This window comes from Leucoraja erinacea, chromosome 35 (genome assembly GCF_028641065.1).
Source record: "Leucoraja erinacea ecotype New England chromosome 35, Leri_hhj_1, whole genome shotgun sequence".
NCBI classification, from domain to species: Eukaryota; Metazoa; Chordata; class Chondrichthyes; order Rajiformes; family Rajidae; genus Leucoraja; species Leucoraja erinaceus.
In genome coordinates, this window is record NC_073411.1 from 7,205,271 (window position 1) to 7,225,085 (window position 19,815).

At 50.4% G+C, this 19,815-nt stretch overlaps 2 protein-coding genes across 3 annotated transcripts; both read right to left on the reverse strand.

The window, feature by feature from the left end:
• Positions 1–1,817: 1,817 nt before the first annotated feature.
• Positions 1,818–4,961, reverse strand: LOC129713439 (prostate-associated microseminoprotein-like). Its single transcript, XM_055662494.1, has 4 exons — positions 4,773–4,961; positions 4,512–4,596; positions 2,949–3,066; positions 1,818–2,068 (listed from the first exon to the last, which is right to left on the reverse strand). The coding sequence occupies exons 1-4, from the start codon at positions 4,773–4,775 to the stop codon at positions 1,939–1,941; spliced, it is 336 nt and encodes a 111-aa protein (XP_055518469.1). The 5' UTR covers positions 4,776–4,961; the 3' UTR covers positions 1,818–1,938.
• Positions 4,962–5,985: 1,024 nt separating this feature from the next.
• LOC129713440 (prostate-associated microseminoprotein-like) lies at positions 5,986–13,098 on the reverse strand. 2 transcript variants are annotated; one of them, XM_055662496.1, is made up of 4 exons: positions 12,358–13,098; positions 9,779–9,863; positions 6,859–6,976; positions 5,986–6,226 (listed from the first exon to the last, which is right to left on the reverse strand). In XM_055662496.1, exons 1-4 carry the CDS (start codon positions 12,367–12,369, stop codon positions 6,097–6,099), a joined length of 345 nt encoding a protein of 114 aa, XP_055518471.1. In that variant the 5' UTR covers positions 12,370–13,098; the 3' UTR covers positions 5,986–6,096. The 2 variants fall into 2 exon arrangements, with proteins under 2 accessions (XP_055518471.1, XP_055518470.1); XM_055662495.1 differs by lacking the exon at positions 12,358–13,098 and adding an exon at positions 10,047–10,415.
• Positions 13,099–19,815: the final 6,717 nt, after the last annotated feature.

Consider the following 19,815-nt stretch of genomic DNA (forward strand, 5'->3'; position numbering starts at 1 on the left):
CCAATGTTTCTAATTCTACAATCAGGGCATTTCAAAATAGGACCAGGAATACCCCATGGATACACAAGGTTGCTCTGCCTTTCAATGTCATCGGCGTTGATTTGACCCACAGCCAATCTCTTCCTCCAAACCAGATGCACTGGATTGCTTTATTCCTCAATGTTTCAAAAATGGATCTATGTTCTCTTCCAATACCCCAGATGGATTCCCGCCATCCAGAGGTAGAGATTCGAAGAGGTTCACCTCCCTCTGCAACAATAAATTGTCTACTCACCTCAGATTGAAATGACTGGCTCACATTTTGTAACCATCATCCCTCGTTTGAAAGTACACAAAATTGTTGGAGAAACTTAGCGGGTGCAGCAGCATCTAGAGCGAAGAAAATAGGCGACGTTTCGGGCCGAAACCCTTCTTCAGACATCCCTCGTTTGAGATTGACCCAGGCATGAAAACATTGTGAAATCCGCCATGCATTACCTCTTAAACATTATATATGTTTCAAGAAGAGCGATACCCATTCTTCTAAAGTCTAAAAGCATTTGAACGAGATTTGTTTAGTTGTTCACGACAGAACAGCTCCCTCATCCACGGAAGTTGTCCAATGAATTTCTTCTGAACTACGTCCAAAGCCTGGATATGATTTCCTAAATAAGGTAGCACTGTGTCCAGGATTCCAGATATCGTGTGCAATTATTGCAACACCTCCGTATTTCTAAACTCCAATCCTCTTGAAAAGAATTCCAACATACAGTTCCCCTTCCTAAACACTTGGCGTATTAAAGGGCCTGTCCCACTTCGGCGTCATTTGCGCGTAATTTACGCGACATCATTTACGCGTCACGATGCGCGCGTCGCGCCGCGCACATGCTGCGCGCATGGCACGCATTACGCACGCATAGTGCGTGGTGACGTAGGATTTTGGGATGTACAAAATCTTCGCGCGCCATCTGCGTGATGCGCAAATAACGCCCAAGTGGGACAGGCCCTTTGTTCGTCTGCATTTTCTCCCTTTTAAATGCCCTCTTCAAGCCAAGGCAAACTATTCCTTGTTAGACTGCATTGATCACATCATATAAAACATCTCCATCTTTAATGTTAAAGAAAGAACTGCAGATGCTGGAAACATCGAAGGTAGACAAAAACGTTGGAGAAAATCAGCGGGTGAGGCTGCATCTATGGAGCGAAGCAACAGGCGACGTTTCGGGTCGAGACCCTTCTTCAGACTGATGTCGGGGTGGGGGAAGGGGGGAGAAAGGAAGAGGCGGAGACAGTGGGCTGTGCGAGAGCTGGGAAGGGGAAGGAAGGAGAAAGCAAGGACTACCTGAAATTGGAGGTCAATGTTCTTACCGCTGGGGTGTAAACTATCCAAGCGAAATACGAGGTGCTGCTCCTCCATTTTGCTGCGGGACTCACTCTGGCCATGGTGGAGACCCAAGACAGAAAGGTCGGATTCGGCATGGGGGGGGGGGTAGATTGAAGTGCTGATCCACCGAGGGATCAGGTTGGTTATTGCGACCTGAGCGGAGATGTTGGGCGAAGCGGTCGCCAAGCTTGGTCTCACCGATGTAGAGCAGTTCACACCTGGAACAGCGGATGCGATAGATGACGTTGGAAGAGGTGCAGGTGACCTGCCTCACCTGGAAAGACTGTTTGGGTCTTGGGTGCTTGTTATAATTGCTTAAACGTACATTTCGTTCAATGTAATTTTTCTCAAACACTCAAGTTCCAAAACGCGCCAGTCACGTCCCAGAGCCTCCTTTATCTCACGCCGCTTTCGTATTTCGTATTGAATGATGGGTCACAAGACGACGGCAGTATAGGTTTGGTATTTGTTTATTGTGATGCAAGAGCCATTACATTACATTACATTACATGCAAGAGTCAAGGCTCGTTGATGTATGTCGCCACATTGGAAGGGAACTGCCTGTTTACCGCAGCTCATTTCCCAACGACGATTTCCACTGGACAGTCGATAGTCGGGTTTTTCCTCTTTTTGAGACGAAACCGGCAATTCTGAATATCGAAAGTTAACATGCAATCGGCTGGGAAACCTTCTGGCATGAAATACCTAAGGAACAGATTAGGGAACCAATAATCAATGACTCGCTCCGAGCGTGCAGGTGGAGAGTAATATCCAAACCTCACATCCAACCCTGATCACGTTTCAATCTCCCTCGCTCTTTCCTTCTCTCTTTCTTTATTTTTTCTTTCTACCTCTTTATCACTTCATCTCCCTCACTCTCCCCCCCTCTCCACCCCCACCTCCCCGCCCTCTTATTTTCTGTTCCAAGGACTTTATACAACAATTGCTTATTACACTGTACCAAAAGTACAGAAACGTTCAATGGTCACTATACAGCAATCAGTCATTATAACACAACGGTGCAATCGTTATTACAATGCGCTCGACCTCCCGCGGCGACCAGCGTTCACGGAGTGGACACCGCGTGTTCCCTCTCCAGGGACACAAGAGCACAGAGGTAAGCCCGGAAGAGGGGCAGGCAGCCGACTCTGGTGTGACCATCGACCGCCCGCTGCCTGGATCCACGAATGGGTATCTTGGCCCGGCCCAGGAGCAAACCAACAGGGAGATCCCACCTTCCCGATCGGCCCTCCCCACTCCCTGCCGTGTGCCCAAACACCAGGATCGTGGGGCTGAAATGCAACCAAACCTTGATGAACAGCCCCTTCAGATATTCGGACAGGGGCAGCAACCTCTCACTCTCGATATACAGGTGGAACCCGGTCTCTGCGAGTCCGTGAACCGACTCAAAAGTTTGTTAAGCATCACAGCTCTGTGCAGCATTCTCTCTCTCTCTCTCTCTCTCTCCCATCCTCCCTCGACCCCCCCCCTCCCCCCCCCCCCCCCCCCCCCCCCCCCCCTCCCCCCTATCCGCCACCTTCAGCCCTGCGGTGCCAGTTCTGTGATCGGGCGGATAATTACTTACCGTTCACAACAAATATAGCCAATGAGCGAACACACGCACTCCCAGCAGTTGGTGCTATACCAATATTCCCCGAATTCATGAGACGTCCCGTCGTTTGTGTCAAGGCAGAAGCCCCTCGCTGTTGGTGATAAACACAGCGGACGGTGAATGTCCCGTCAGGGAGTGGAGTTACTGTGCAGGGGTGGCGCGTCCGGGGTGTTGCCTCAATACTAACTCACCCTGGAAATGAGCCTTTCAGACCATTGGGAAGAGCGTGTGCTCTGACCCGGACTTGGCACTTGGCTGCACGGTACCGTTTCAGCCGGGTTCCGACATCAGCACCCTACCCAACGCCCTGTTACTCATCTCGGAGGCCCAACTGGGGAAACTAGAATTCAATCCATATCTGTTTAAATAAAATTCAATGTATTCAGCTATTTACAGAATTATTTATGCATGGAACTATATCAAAACACCCACCGCCATAATATTGGACTGTCAATGATCGCAAACAAATAACAAATCACCACGTTCCGATTCAAGAGACAGTCAGACCCTCGCGGCGGCCAGCCGCCCCGGATCGCCTCCCGGATGTCAGTGGACACTAGGTGTTCTTTTTCAAAGTACAAACTGGCGCCAACATCAATTCCGGGAAGATGTGGGCAGTCTGCTAGTGTGGAGCCCTCGTCTGCCGCAAATGGCCAGGCCAAGGTTGATAGACACGAGTCCTCCTCTGGTCTACCCCCACCCCCCCCCCCCTCCCCGCCCGCACAGGGTGCACACAGATTAGTACGGTTGGACTGAAGTTGAGCCAGAAAACAAGGAGCAGCCCGTTCAAGTAGCTCGCTCCATAACTGTCGGAGGAAACTTCAGATACTGGTTTGCACCGAAGATTGACACAAAATGCTGGAGTAACTCTGCGGGTCCGCGGGTGCGGTCTGAAGAAATATCTGGGCCCGAAACGTCACCTATTCCCTTTCTCCAGAAATGCTGCCTGAACCGACAAGTGACCCCATCATTTCGTGTCTATCACTCCATATTCGTGTAGGTTTCGCAGTTGCCCCTTGATTACAGTGTGTACCCCTGACCCACTGTGACCCCCAATACTAATCCAGACAGTGGGTGCCGGGACCAGTCAAAAATGGGGCACTTTCACAATTTCCGGGCGAAACCCGTCTCACGGCCAATGAAGAGCCGGAGAAGTGTCGCCATTGTTGTCGGGAACCGTGGCTACCATTGGGTGCACGACAAGATCCCACACAGCCCGGCGATTGGCTCCTGATGACCAGGTCTATCAACAGCTGTTCAGGGACAAACATTGGTCAGTGTAAAGGAGCAGCGGTACTTCATTCTGATGAGATCATTCAATCCACCTGTGGACAAGGTTCAATGCCTCAGCTGGAGTGGAGCAGAGGAGCGCACCCTCAACTGAGGGTTAGTCGGGGCATCAACCTCCACTACTCTCAGACTCCTACCCGACCGCGGAACCAAGTGTGACGAGCTTTGGTGATGCCCCGCTCAGTCCCTGTTGTCGGCCGAGTCTCACTGCCGGATCTGAGAGTGAGATTCATATCGATAGATTACCGCTTATGTGCTGTGGCGTAATGAAGCAGGCGGATTCCAACGGCTGAGCAGCGAGAAGCAGCAGAGCGATGCACAGTAGGTGTTTCTGCAGAGGGATAGAGGGAGAGAGAGATGGAGAGCTTGGTGAGCGACGTGGTCAAGTAACTAACACTGCACCTTGTCCCTGTCACCATCACATCGGACTCAACGACTCAAAGCTGCGCTGGGTTCTTTATTGAACAACCAGCAACAGTCGGATGCACAAACCCGATCAGTACATACCATGATCTCCGAACCAGACTCTTCTCTTCAGTGTTAGAGCGGACAATCTCTGTCTCAGAGGCACCGCCTGCAGACTTCATTCTCCGCTCCCGGGAACCTGCATTTGAACCCTGGCTTGTGCCGCCTGCGTTTTATCTATTCAGAAAAGAGGCGGAGTTTCGATGATCCCGCCTTTCACTTCAACCAGCGTATCGTCCTTAAAGTCCTAGAGCGCTGAAGCAGACCATGTCTCTCAAAATGCCCCATCTCCGCTAGTCCCACCCGCGAGTGTTTAGCCCATGTCCGTCTAAACTATTCCATTCCATGGACCCCTCCAAATGCCTTTGTATGCTACTGTGAGAACTTGTCTAACTGCTCTCCAGCAGTGACGGCTGCTGCTGCGAGGCTTTGTCATTCTCCTCCGGTTTTACACATTTATCCCTACCCCTAACGCGTCTACGTCTAAACTGCCCCTGACCACATGTCCCATCTACACTAGTCCTACTTGCCTGCGTTTGGCGCATATCCATCTATCCATCATGTACATGTCTAATTGTTTCTTAAACTTTGTGATAGTCTGTGCTTCAACTACATCCTCCGGCAGCTCGTTCCAAGCACCCACCTCCATTTGTGTCAAAATGTGATGCCCCAGATTCCTATCATATCTTTCCCTCTTCACGTTAAAACTATGCCGTTTGTTTCTCCATTTCCCTGATCTGAGCAAGACTCTTATGCCCCTGTCCCAATTAGGAAACCTGAACGGAAACCTCTGGAGACTTTGCGCCCCACCCAAGATTTCCGTGCGGTTCCCGGGGTTTTTATTAAGTCTATCTACCTGCTTCCACTACCTGCAAACTCCGGCAACCACCTGCAACCTCCGGGAACCGCACGGAAACCTTGGGTGGGGCTCAAAGTCTCCAGAGGTTTCCGTTCAGGTTTCCTAAGTGGGACAGGGGCATAATTCTCCAGCCCATTTCTTATTGAAATGATGGTTTGGATGGAACCGATCACAGGTTTAGGAGAACCGCTGAGCCTCGTTCCCCATTTCCAAGCTAAAGGTATAAAAGCCTTCGTATTTATTACTTTTCGGACTCATTTACAGAGTTCATAGTTATATTCTCTTACAACCTACATTTCGTTCAATTTAAATGTTCTCAAACACTCAAGTTCCCAGAGCCTCCTTCATCTCACGCCGCTTTCCTATTAAATGATGGGTCAGAAGACCACGACAGAATAGGTTTGGCATTTGTTTATTGTCACGCAAGAATCATTACATTATGTGCAAGAGTCAAGGCTCATTGATGTATGTCACCACATTGGAAGGGAGCTGCCTGTTTATTCCAGCTCATTTGCCAACAGCTACTCGCGTTTGACAGTCGACAGTCGGGTGGGCCTTTTGTTTGACGTGAAACGAACATTCCTGAATATCGAAAGTTATCATACAGTCGTCCGGGAAATCATTTGGCATGAAATACCTAGGGAACAGATCAGGGAACCAATGATAAACAACTCGCCCCGAGCGTGCAGGTGGACAGAAATATCTAGGTCTAACCCGAACATCCAACCCTGCGGTGCGGTCTCTTTCAATCAATCAATCAATCAAATACTTTATTGTCATTCAAAAATACACCAACAGATGCAAGTCTGAACGACATTTCGTTGCATCTGGCTCACCGTTCATTCTCTCTTTCTGCCTTTCTTTTTCTATTTACCTCTTTCTTTCTTTCTTTTCTCTTTTCTTTTTTCTTTTCTCCTACCTCTTTCTTTCTTTTTTCTTTCTTTCTTTCTTTCTTTCTTTCTTTCTTTCTTTCTTTCTTTCTTTCTTTCTTTCTTTCTTTCTTTCTTTCTTTCTTTCTTTCTTTCTTTCTTTTTTCTTTCTTTCTTTCTTTCTTTATTTATTTTTTCCTTTAATCCTTTAATCCTTTATTCCTTTCTTTCAAACCAGATCCCGGGTTTGGTACAGAGATGGAGAGAACCGGTGGTCGAGCCGTTCCGTCTACTGTGCCCGTCAATAACCAACCCAACGCCAACACTTACGGCTGACGCCATGGCACCGGCGACCATTCGGGGTCAGACAATGTGAGCTAAACGGCTGGTGATTACTTACCGATCGCAGCATGTGTAACCTTTGCGCGAACACACGCACTCCCAGCAGTTGCTGCCCATCCAAACTTCTTCCAATTCATGAAACGTTCCGTCGTTAACGTCAACGCATACGTCCTTACCTGTTGGTGACATAGAGAGCAGGTGGTCGGAGCAGAGTAACCCGAGGAGGTGGCGGGGCAGTGGTGTTGCCTCAATACAAACGCACCCTGGAAATGAGCCATTCAGACCATTGGGAAGGGCCAGGGTCCGTCCGCGTGTGTACTGATCCGGACCTGCCACTTGGCTGCACAGTACCGTTTCACCCGGGTCCGACAAGAGCGCCCGACCCACTCTCAGCTTCACTATCTCGGAGGCCCAATTGGGGAATTGGGGAATCCAAATATGTTTAAATAAAATTCAATGTATTCAGCTACTTACAGAACTATTACAAAACACCCACCGCCATAACATTAGACTGTCAAATATCGCAACCAAATATCAAATCACTGTTACAATAGATAATAGACAATAGACAATTGGTGCAGGACAAGGCCATTTGGCCCATCGAGCCAGCACCGCCATTCAATGTGATCATGGCTGATCATCCCCATTCAGTACCCAGTTCCTGACTTCTCCCCGTATCCCCTGACTCCACTATTTTTATGAGCCCTATCTAGCTCTCTCTTGAAAGCATCAAGATAACCTGCCTCAATTGCCCCCTGAGGCAGAGAATTTCACAAACTCCCACTCTCTGTGAGAAAGTGTTTTCTCGTCTCCGTTCTAAAGTGCTTACTCCTTTTTCTTAAACTGTGACCCCTGGTTCTGGACTCCCCCAACATCGGGAACATGTTTCCTGCCTCTAGTGTGTCCCAGCCTTTAACAACCTTACATGTTTCAATGAGATCACCTCTCATCCTTCTAAACTCCAGAGTGTACATGCCCAGCTGCTCCATTCTCAAAGCATATGACGTTCCTGCCATCCCGGAAATTAACATTGTAAACCTACGCTGCACTCCCTCAATAGCAAGAATGTCCTTCCTCAAATTAGGGGACCAAAACTGCACACAGTACCCCAGGTGTGGTCTAACTAGGGCTCTGTACAACTGCAGAGTTACGATCCTGATTCAGGAGACAGTCAATCCCTCGCGGCGGCCAGCGATCATGGTTTGCCTCCCGGATGTCAGTGGACACCTGGTGTTCTTTATCAAGGAACTACCAGGCGCCGACGTAAGCTCTGAAAGGAAGCGGGCAGACGGCTAGTGTGGGTCGTTCGTCTGTTGCAAATGGCCAGCTTGGCCAGGCCCAAGGTTGAAAGACACGACATCATCTTCTGATCTACCCACTCCCCTCCGCATTGGGTGCACGCTGGTTAGGCTGGTGGGACTGAAGTGGGGCCTTAATTCATGGAGCAGCCCATTCAAGTAGCTCACTCCATAATTGTGGCGGAAGAAACTTCAGATGCTGGTTTACACAAAATGCTGGAGTAATTCAGCGGGTCACCGAGTCAGGTCTGAAGAAAGATCTCGACCGGAAACGTCACATATTCCTTTCCTCCATCGATGCTACCTGAACCACTGAGTTACTCCAGCACTGTGTGTGTATCAAGGCATTATTGGTTATGCTTCGCCGTTGCCGCTGGTTACAGTGTGAAACATAGTAACAGAGAAACATAGAAAATAGGTGCAGGAGTAGGCCATTGGCCCTTCGAGCCTGCACCGGCATTCAATATGATCATGGCTGATCATCCAACTCAGTATCCCATACCTGCCTTCTGTCCATACCCCCCTGATCCCTTTAGCCACATCTAACTCCCTCTTCAATATTGCCAATCAACTGGCCTCAACTACCTTCTGTGGCAGAGAATTCCACAGATTCACCACTCTCGGTGTAAAAAATGAATTTCTTATCTCGGTCCTAAAAGACTTCCCTCTTATCCGTAAACTGTGACCCACTGGGGATCCCCAATATTCATCCAAGCTGTGGGTGCCGCGACTGGTTTGGGAGGAACTCTCGGGGCACTTCACCATTTTGATGTAAAACCCGTTTCGCGGCGGGTGAGGTGTCGCCATTGTTGTGGGGACACGTGGGTTGCATTGGGTGCACGGCATGATCCCAAAAGCCTAGTGTGTGGCCGCTGGTCACTAGTTCTATCAACAGTAGTTGGGGGACCAATGTTGGTTAGTATACAGGGGTAGCTGCACCTCATTCTGATGTGATCCTTCAATCCACCCGTGCCTCAGCCGGAGTGCGGCAGAGGAGCGCTCCCTCAACTGAGGATTGGTCGGGTCATCATCCACTATCCCCTCCACAGGTTCACCAGACTGATTCCTGGGATGGCAGGACTTTCATATGAAGAAAGACTGGATGGACTCGGCTTGTACTGGCTAGAATTTAGAAGATTGAGGGAGGATCTTATAGAAACTTACAAAATTCTTAAGGGGTTGGACAGGCTAGATGCAGGAAGATTGTTCCCGATGTTGGGGAAGTCCAGGCCAAGGGGTCACAGTTTAAGGATAAGGGGGAAATCCTTTAAAACCGAGACGAGAAGAACTTTTTTCACACAGAGAGTGGTGAATCTGTGGAATTCTCCGCCACTGAAGGTAGTTGAGGCCAGTTCATTGGCTATATTTAAGAGGGAGTTAGATGTGGCCCTTACGGCTAAAGAGATCAGGGGGTATGGAGAGAAGGCAGGTACAAGATACTGAGTTGGATGATCAGCCATGATCATATTGAATGGCGGTGCAGGCTCGAAGGGCCGAATGGCCTACTCCTGCACCTATTTTCTATGTATCCAGCCTCAGACTACAACTCGTGAGAGGAATAAGCGGGGAGCCAAGGGTGACGAGCTTTAGCGTAGCGCCATGAGTATGATGTACTGCCCAGTCCCTGCAGTCAGAGTCTCACTGCCGGACCTGAGAGTGAGATTCACGTCCATATGTTACCGCTTGTGTCCTGTCGCTGAAAGGTGCAGGAGGATTCCGACAGCGGAGCAGCGAGAAGCAGCAGAGCGATACACAGTAGGAGTTTCTGCGGAGGGAGGGAGAGGGAGAGAGAGAAAGAGGTTGTTGAGTGACGTGGTCAAGTAAACTAACACTGCATCATGTCCGTCATTGGCACCTCAGAGGCGGCTGTGCGGCGACTTAAAGCAGCGCTGGGAAGTTTACTGAACACCCAGCAACAGTCAGATGCACAAAGGCGATCCGTACTTACCATGATCCCCGAACCAGACCGCTTCTCCCCAGTTGCTGAGAAGACAACCTGCGTCCCGCCGGCCGGCACCGCCGGCAGACGTAATTCTCCACTCTTGAGAACCTGCATTTCAACCTTGGCTTGTGCTGGCTGTGTCCTATTTATTCAGGAAAAAGGTGGAGTTTCCCTGGTCCCGCCTTTCACTTCACCGGTCTTTCAACCTGCACTTATCCTTATAAGTCACAGAACAGCGAAACTGACCGTTCCTCTTAAAATGCTTCATCCCCGCTAGTCCCACCCGCAAGTCTTTAGCCCATGTCCGTCTGAACCTTTCCATTCAATGGGCCCGTCCAAATGCCTTTTGTTACTACTGGTGTGGGTGCTACTGTGCTACTGCAGTACAGTACATGCTACTGTGAGAATCGCCTCACTGCTCTCCATCTGTGACCGCTGCTGCTACGCGTTGCCCTTCTTCCACCGTGTTAGCTTACTCCATCACCGCCCCGCCCCACCCCACCCCAGCTTGAAGAAGTGCCTCGTCCTGAATCGTCAGAGAGTTATAGAGCGTGAAAACATGCCCCGATAGACTGTGCCTCAAGCACCTCCTCCGGCTGCTCGTTCCGTACACCCACTAGCATTTGTGTGAAAGGGTAATGCCTCAGATTCCTATTATATCTATCCCTCTTCACCTTAAATCTATGCCATCTGGTTCTTGGTTTCCCCTACTTTGGGAAAGAGACTCTGAGTATCCACTCAGTCTATTCCTCTCATGAGTTTAAACACTTCCTTGGAATTCTTGGAATTCTTACTTGCATGCACTCCAACTTAAATGTTGCCACACATTCAAGTTCCCAATCGCGCACAAAGTTTCCCAACGCCTTCTCTTTCTCCAGCCCATTTCCTATTTGAATGATGGGTTAGAATCAGATGGAACGAATCACTGGTTTAGGCGAACCCCTAGGCCCCGTGCCCCATAATCAGGCTAAACGCATCAAATCTTTAGAATTTATCACTTTTCATATTAATTTAAATATTTCACCGTTACATTTTCTTACAAATTACAATTCGTTCAATTTACATTCTCTGAAAAACACTCATGTACTCAAACAAGGTATCCTGTATCTTACACTCTTTCTAATTGAAATGATGGGTCAGACGATGACAGCAGAATAGGTTTGATATATGTTTATTATGAGCAAGAGTCGTTACATTATATTCAAGAGTCAAGGCTCCTGTTTCTCATTGATGAATGTCTCCACGTTGGAAGGGAGGTTTATCCCAGCTCATTTCCCAATAGCTCGATCTACTGCACATTCGACAGACACGTCATTCGTCAAATGGACTTGAAACGAACACGTGTGAACATCGAAAGCTAACACACATTCATCCGGGATACCAACTGGCATGAAATACCTGGGGAACAGATCAGGGAACCCAATGATGAACAATTCTGCATTGGGAGGCGGGTTCGATCCTGACCTCGGCTCCTCACTGTGTAGAGTTTTTTTACGTTCTCCCTGTGACTGCTTGAGTTATTTTTTTTTATGGATGCTCAAATTCCCTCCTATGTCCCAGAGACTTGCGGGTCGGGAGGTGAACTGACGCTGTTACTCGTCCCGAGCGTGCAGGTGGAGAATAATAGGGGTCCTGCGCAAAGATCCAACCATAATGCGGGGAGGATAATGGAGGATTAATACATGGTCGGAGCTAACGGGGAGTTATGGTCTCTCTCTCATAGAAACATAGAAAATAGGTGCAGGAGTAGGCCATTCGCCACTTCGAGCCCACACCGCCATTCAATATGATCGTGGCTGATCATCCAACTCCGTATCCTGTACCTGTCTTCTCTCCATACCCCCTGATCCCTTTAGCCACAAGGGCCACATCTAACTCCCTCTTAAATATAGCCAATGAACTGGCCTCAACTACCTTCTGTAGCAGAGAATTCCACAGATTCACCGCTCTCTGTGTGAAAAATGTTTTTCTCATCTCGGTCCTAAAATATTTCTCCCTTCTCCTTAAACTGTGACCCCCTTGTTCTGTACTTCCCCAACATCGGGAACAATCTTCCTGCATCTAGCCTGTCCAACCCCTCCCCTTGCAGAATATTCCTAACCTCGGAGCATTTGTTTTTTCATGGACACGGCACTGAAGCGACTTTGAGGCCAGGTGGAACCCCTGGACTTTTTGAGTCGGTCGCAGTCAATGAACCCGGACTGGGAGCGGCTGGAGATGCGGCCACTCGAACGACGGGTCCCAACCTGAGAACACGCTTGGCCAGTTCACCCGTCGGGGTCAGATCATGTGAGCTAAACGGCGGGCGATGACTTACCGTTCGCAGCATTCATAGCCTTCGCTCGCACACATGCACTCCAAGCAGTTGCTGTTCATCCAACCTTCTCCGAATTCATGAGTCGTTCCGTCGTTTGTGTCAACGCACGTGCCCGTAACTGTTGGTGACAAAGACAGTGGTCAGTGTCCCGTCGGGGAGTGGAGAGACCCGATGGAGTGGCGGGGCAGTGGCGTTGACTCAATACAAAAACATCCTGGAAATGAGCCATTCAGACCACTGGGAAGAGCCAGGGTCCGTCCGCGTGTGTACTGACCCGGACCTGGCACTTGGCTGCACGGTAGACACAAAATGCTGGAGTAGATCAGCGGGTCCGCGGATCAGGTCGGAAAAAGCTGTCTGGACCGGCAATGTCAGTCCCGAAATGCTTCGTGGACGACTGAGTTACTCCAGCTTTTTGTGTCTGTCTGAGTTTCACCGTTGCCGCTGGTTAAACTGTGATCCCCTGACCCACTGTGATTCCCAATACTCATCCAGGCTGTGGATGCCGGGACCTGTCACTGGTTTGGCAGGGACTCCTGGGGCACTTTCACCATTTTCAGGTAAAACCCGTCTCCCGGCCAATGAGGAGCTGGCGAGTTGTCGCCATTGTAGAGACGCGTGGCTTCCATTTGCTGCCCCGGGCGATCCCACACAGCCCAGTGATTGGCCTTTGATGGCCAGTTCTATCAAGAGCAGTTGAGGGACAAATATCGGTCAGGTTTCAGGGCCAGCTGCACTTAATTCTGAGGAGATCCCTCAATCCACCCGTGGACAATGTTTAGTGTCTCAGCTGAATTCCAGAAGAGGAGCGCTCCTTAAACTGGGGTTTGGTCGGGGCAATCAATCTTGCACTACCCTCAGAACTCCAACCCGACCCGCGGAACGGCGGGGACCAAGGGTGGACGAGCTTTAGCGTCACGCCCCCGCGTTTGTGCTCTGCATTTCTCAAAGAAGTCAGTGGGGGGCGGTGATGGCCGACAGCAGTTTGCTGGCCGCAGTGGAAGCAGCGAGATGAGTCGGATGCATGCCAGGTATTAGTTTCTTCGCAAGAGAGAACGAGACAGACAGCGTCAGTGACAGAGATATATTGTTAGAGCGACATAGTAGTCAAGTTAATAACACTGGGCCACATGTCCCTGGGGCTGCACATGTAATTTCCCTGCACGGTCACCCTCGGCCAGGTGACTGTGCAGCGACTCAAAGCTGCGCTGTTGTCTTTCATTGATAAGAGCAAAGCAACACCAGTCAGATGCACCAAAGCTTCGCACCCGTACATACCATTAATCACCTAACCAGACCCGCCTCTCCCCGTGTCTACGCGCGGACGCCTAGGTGTGCGCCATGGGTACAGACCAGAGCCCCCGCAGACCTATCGATCTCCGTTCTCCACTCTCCTAGAATCTTTGCTCCAATCTAGGCTTATCCAATGGCAGCTGGTCGTCCTATATATTCAAATAAAACTAGTGGCAGGAGTAACCGCTAGTTCCAAACCTTTCACTTCACTAAGGCCTCCACAAGCCCAGCCATATTATCCCTAACACCAGAATTAATTCATAAAGCACCGAAACAGAGCATGTCCTCAAAAAAGGGTGCTGTCCTATGCATGCTACGTTCCACAAGCGAAAGGTTTTAACCAAAACCCCGTCTAACCCTAACCTACCATTGGACCCGCAACCTTCCCTATCAATTGTTCGGAACACCCGTCCATGCTCAACATCTATAATGCCGGATGCTACATCCATTAGACGCTTCCCTTCTCACCCAACTCGTCCCCACTATCAAACTCGACCCTTTGGCTCTCTACAATCACTCCAGTGTCCGCAATCAATATCGTTCCACACCACAGGAATCCACGTCCAATCTGATCAGGTCCTCAGAGGTACCAACATCTGTTTCTCCCAACTTTCCCACACTACAATCAGTCCCAACACACCAGGGTTGCATGATCATCAATCACGTGCACAATTGCTTTATTCCCCTCTGTCATTGCACTCACCCCAATCACAGTTACGGACTCCCACAGTAACGTCGGAACACGTTTCAACCTTCCACATCTCCCATCCCAACTGTCTACCTCGATGAAACCTTATCAAATCTGGTTCTTGAATCCAAAAACTAGGTGCACCTCGTGCGATGGGACAGGCAAGGGCCCAAACACACTAACAAGTGAGGGGTTGCAGCACAACGGAGGTTGGCCTGCGGGTCACGGCTGGAAGCCCATGCAGGGCAAGTCTCCATACAGCCGACTGCCTTCACAAGACTCAAGCGGTACGTCCATCGAACTCCGTCCGTTCTCCTTGAAACCTCGGTCGCAGTGCCCATGGCACCAGAAGGTGATGTAGCCCTCGCTGGGCGATGACTGGTCTCCTGTGATACAAGAACTAACCATAATTTGTCCGAGCCGCCCTGCAGGTTTTTAGTCTTCCACCAGACTCAATATATTGGAGTGTCGGCTGTTTTCAAATGCGACCTTTTCAGCACCCGCCAGGTTGCCCCTTGATACATGCTGGATATATTTATGATAACACCAAGCGTTGTCCTCAACCGTCATGGCGCCAGAAGACGTGCATCCAGGATCAGTCCGGTCGTACAGACTGATGATGGTCTCTTGCTCCTTCCCAGGATCTGTACCTCGGCTCATTTCAATCGTGAGTTGAATTCCTGTTTGTGATACGACTCCTGGCAACCCCCTGGTGACAACTCCACGTCCCCGAGAAGGACAGTGTGATCTCGGTCTTTGTCTGCCCAACAACAAGGGCATAGGCGTTGACACATTTCACGGACGACTCATCACTCGGAGAGACCCAGGTAACCCTACCTGCAGGGTGCCGTGTGTGCGCGCACGCTGATAAGTGTGAAGTTCAAGTCAGAGGTCTCCTGTATTAGCTCCCGGGACGGATCGCGACCCGGTTGCAACTCACGCCAGTGGTTTGGAATGTTAGCAAGCCAGGGTTCGGGATTTAGATAGACGGAGCCAACCCACGATCCCCCTGCCACCAGACCCAGCAAGGGAATCCACTCAAGCTCACACGGCCCCACCACACCCAGACCCGACTCCAAGAGCAAGCCATGGTAACAACCGCCACACTATTGTGCCAACAAGTCGCTAGCAGCACGGCCGTATGGTTACCATACGACGAACGCCTCATCAACCTGGATGAAAATTGTATGACACTAACTGCAAGGGTCGTTGCGTGTGACGCGCACAAAGCGCCAACAACGCCATCAAACAGGTGAAAAGTACTACATCCATCCGCCGTTCACTCCAGGGAACACCGGCCGCCCGACCGGTTGAACCTGCCACATGTGGGTTGAATTACTCCCGCCCCCAGGGCATAAGCATGAAAGATCGACCGCGAGCGCTAAACGGTTGGCAGCGTAAACTAGACCTGTCGCACTCTGCATCCAAAATGATCCCTAGCCAATCCCCCACGACTAAGCACTGTATGTGCCCCCAAGATTGACATCGACACCTTTAAGTCAAGACGGGAAATCCTTATCTATACTCCCATACCTTTCCAGCCAGCCTCTCTGAGCCTAATGTCTATACAGCAGCCCCTCATGGGTGTTGCCCCCCAAAGCCGAACATTAATAAAGCCTTCTCATGGCCCACCAGAGGCCCACCTTCCAAATCCTCTCATAAATCGGCCGACCTTGGGGCTGCTGTACTACCCCGCGTGTCGTATGGCATAATGGGCTGGAATCTGGCGGACGGGCTAGCCTATTTGCGGTTTAGCTATTCCTCTACTTTTGGCACAGGCATCCCCTTTCCCCATTTATTTATTTTCCCCCCCTACATATCTTCCATCGCTCTGTCTATCCGATTCCATGCATTCAAGATTGAAAATTAGTTAATCGTATCTATTTATTTCCCAAGCCTTATATTTATTTATCCAGCCGATTATTTATTTTTTATTTATTGTTTGTTTGTGTTTTATTTACTTATAACCATGTAAAGCCTTTGGCCAGACGAGAGATGAGTTGTATTGTTTTAAATTGCTATTATAAAGAAATGGAGGGGGGGCAGGGTACACTTACCTAGACTTGACTAACTTGGGCAGAATACAGGCGTTGAAGGGCATCCTGAGAAAGCTATCGCTTTATTCTCATTTTATATGCCGGGTGAGAGATGTATCGCATCTGGCGATTGGGTTAGGATTAGATCGTGCTATTGATTATGGACTGAAGTCCTGACCCCGGGCTCTCTACATCTCTGTACTATGTTACCCCATTCAGGCAAAAAATATTCGGCATTCATCTAGTTATGGGTGTTGATTTATTGAGTCTATAGGATTTAGCGGCGGGAGGAGGGGAGGTAGGGGAAAACCGTTGGAAGAGATTACCTTGGACCTGTGTTTGGACCTCGCAGCAGGCATTAAACCTATTCCCACGTCACGCCAGGCTCACATGGTTGAGTTAGGTGAGGGACCGCCTCTCTGGAGAATGGAGGGCAGGGGACATTACTGAAGGTTGTTGGGAGAGTCCTACTGACCGCACCTCCCCACCGCTCTTGCCGGGGGGGTTCCGCCGCTTTGCTGTAGTAGCCTTCCATAGTCAGAAGGTGAGCCTGAGCTGATTCAACGATGCTAGCTGAATCCCGTGCATAGGCAAGGAGTCCGTCCCACGGGAGCATTACCTCCATTGTACGTAAAATCCCCCCATACATCTGAGAGCGTCGAGTCGGGGAATGATTTTTGGGTCGGTTGCAACAGTTGGTTTTTTTTGAAACGAGGGGCAACTGCATGGACAGGGAGGGATCTCCATTCTGTGAAATCTTGTATGTACGCGTGAAACACTGAGAAAACCTCGCGAGCGGTGTCCGGTAAAGACCTTAGATCCCTCCACACAGACGGTACCGTGATGCACCGAACAGGTTAACAGCACAGAGGTGCGGCGAGTAACTAGACGGCGTTGGCAGGGACAGATGTCTCGTGTAAGCTGACCGGAGGTGGAAACATGATGGATGGAACTTGTGCTGGTTTTGGACGCTATCGGGCGAAAGTTAATCTCATTTCTCCTGAGGTAGCTCAGGCCGGGCACCACCGCCGGCTTAAACGTTTGTGTGCGATAATTTCACAGCTGTCGCTCGAAGCCTTGTGGCTCAACATAGGCTGCTGAGCCGAACGCCCAGAGGAGTCAGCTCCAGCCCCCTTAACAAAATCCTTTATAAAATCCCACACCCAACCCAGCAACTTAGACCAAGTCCCGCCCATTCCTTCCGTCAGGTTTTCTCAACTGCAACCCCCACTGGGCCCCTGCACCCGCAAATTCCCCCCCAGTCTGTAGACCCCTTGTATTGCGAACCTGAGGTCCCCCCCCCCGGCCCCCCCGGTGGCAGGTAAACGGCAATCCCCCACAGACCCCCCCCCTGATGTCAGCATTGCCCAATCAGAGAAGAGCAGCGACCATACCCCCAATGTGGCCCCCCCATGGACAGGGGTCCCCCAGCCTTACAACCCGGGGGTTGAGATGATATCCCCCCAGTCCCCGCTATTGTGACTGAAAGGTTTCGCCCCCCTGAAGATATATACATCCCGCCGGTTGTGTCGTGAATTCCTTACAGCATCTGTTCCTACTTACCGTCCTTCATTCAATCCCCCCCCAATACCCCCCCCCCCCCCCCCCCCCCCCCCCCCCCCCCCCCCCCCCCCCCCCCCCCCCCCAGCCCCCCCCCCCAACACCCAAACCACCCCCACCCCACCAAAAACCCCCACCAGGTTCCCGTGACAGTACCAGGGTTGCATGGCGTTCCCTCCCCCAGAAAGAAACCGATAATCATGATGATGTGCTGGTTGTGGGCGCTATTGGGATGAAAGTTATCGCAGTTCTGAGTAGATAGAACACATGCCGCGAAACGGTTTGTGTGCCCCCCCCCCCCAGCTGTTACTCGGCCTTCAGTCAACCCCCCCCCCCCCCCCCCCCCCCCCCCCCCCCCCCCCCCCCCCCCCCGCCACCCCCCCCCCACCACCCACCACCAAGGTGCCTGTTGACAGGTACATGTTGCAGCGTTAGTTTGCTCATCGACCTCGGTCTCTAAGTCCCGTTATAATTAGAGTCATGGAGTGATATTGTGTGGAAACAGGCCATTCGGCCCAACTTGCCCACACCGGCCAACATGTCCCAGCTACTCTTGTCCCACGTGCCCGCGTTTGGTCCATATCCCTCCAAAATTGTCTGCTGTGCCTGCATGTTTATCTTAGGATGAGTTGAGTGAGCGGCCGAAACAATGGCAAGTGCAGCTTAATGTGGGAATTGTGATCTTAATTATGTTTCGGTCAGGTGCATGCGATGGCAGACAATCATTTAATTAAAATCATAGACAGATGAGCAAAGTGAGTGGGATCCCTGTGTCCATAAATGGGCAAACGTTGATACAACAAGTGATTTAGAAGATAAACGGCAGGTTGGCAGATTATCCAAGGAAGTTGGAGTTTAGAAATGGAGAGGTATAGGAACTATCGCACATGATATCTGGAATAGTGTACAGAGTTTTGGCTGCATTATTCAAGGACGAATATCATGACTTTGGACGAGAGGTCTCTCCAGAAGAGATTCATTGGGCTGATTCCACGGATGAGGGGGCTGCTCCATTACGAGCAGCTAAAGGTATCTCTAGGGTCGTGAGGGGAATCTAATATCTTTAGTGGACACTAGACCAGGTGCGGACCAATTGGGCCAGTCCCGCAAGGCAATATTCCAACACCGACCCATGGCCCCGAAACGGGTTCCCGTTGTGACGCCAGAGATCCCCGCTGTGAAGCGAGTCACGGCACCCCCCCCCCCACCCCAATTACTGCGACGTCTTTACATTTCAAAATGGCAATAACATGTAATAATAATAATAATAATAATAATCTTTATTTATATAGCACTTTTCGACAAAACCCGTATTTGAACCAAAGTGATTTACAGAGTTTGATTAAATTAACAGAACAGACCAAATGTCAATAAAATCAATACAAAACAAAAAAAGAGAAAAAAAAAGAAAAAAAGACACAAAACAGTACACTAAGAAATCAACATGAAACGTCGAACGTCCCCCCCCCCCCCCCCCCCCCCCCCCCCCCCCCCCCCCCCCCCCCCCCCCCCCACAGCAGAATTCACTGTGAGGGAAGGCACTAAAAATATCAAGTTCTCCCCCTCATAGTCCACCCGAGGTCGGGGTCTATGTGTGGCCTCCTCAGCCAACTCGATGTTTTCAGGCCCTCTGCCGCGAAGCTGGATCATCGGCGTCGGGTGAACATTCTTCAGCGGCCTGGACTGAAGCGGCCGCTTCCTCCCTGAAGACTGCAATGTCCAAAGTTATCAGGCCGCGCTGGCCGGACCTCTGACACTGGCGAACTCGGACACCAGGCCCCGCGGTGTTGAAATCCTGGGCCGCCCGATATAAGACCAACCTGAAAGTCCCTTCAGTCCCCTCTTCCGCTCTTCCATCATCCTCCTTCTCCCCCCCCTCCA

Coding starts and splice junctions, on each gene's coding strand:
- LOC129713439 (XM_055662494.1), bottom strand. Junction 3,067..4,511: donor TACGCCACAGCACATAAGCG/GTAATCTATCGA, acceptor TATCACCAACAG/CGAGGGGCTTCTGCCTTGAC. Junction 2,069..2,948: donor GGCTATATTTGTTGTGAACG/GTAAGTAATTAT, acceptor TCTGTTCCTTAG/GTATTTCATGCCAGAAGGTT.
- LOC129713440 (XM_055662495.1), bottom strand. CDS start 10,154: ATGCAGGTTCTCAAGAGTGGAGAATTACGTCTGCCGGCGGTGCCGGCC. Junction 9,864..10,046: donor GGTCTGGTTCGGGGATCATG/GTAAGTACGGAT, acceptor CTCCCTCCGCAG/AAACTCCTACTGTGTATCGC. Junction 6,977..9,778: donor TCAGCGACAGGACACAAGCG/GTAACATATGGA, acceptor TGTCACCAACAG/GTAAGGACGTATGCGTTGAC.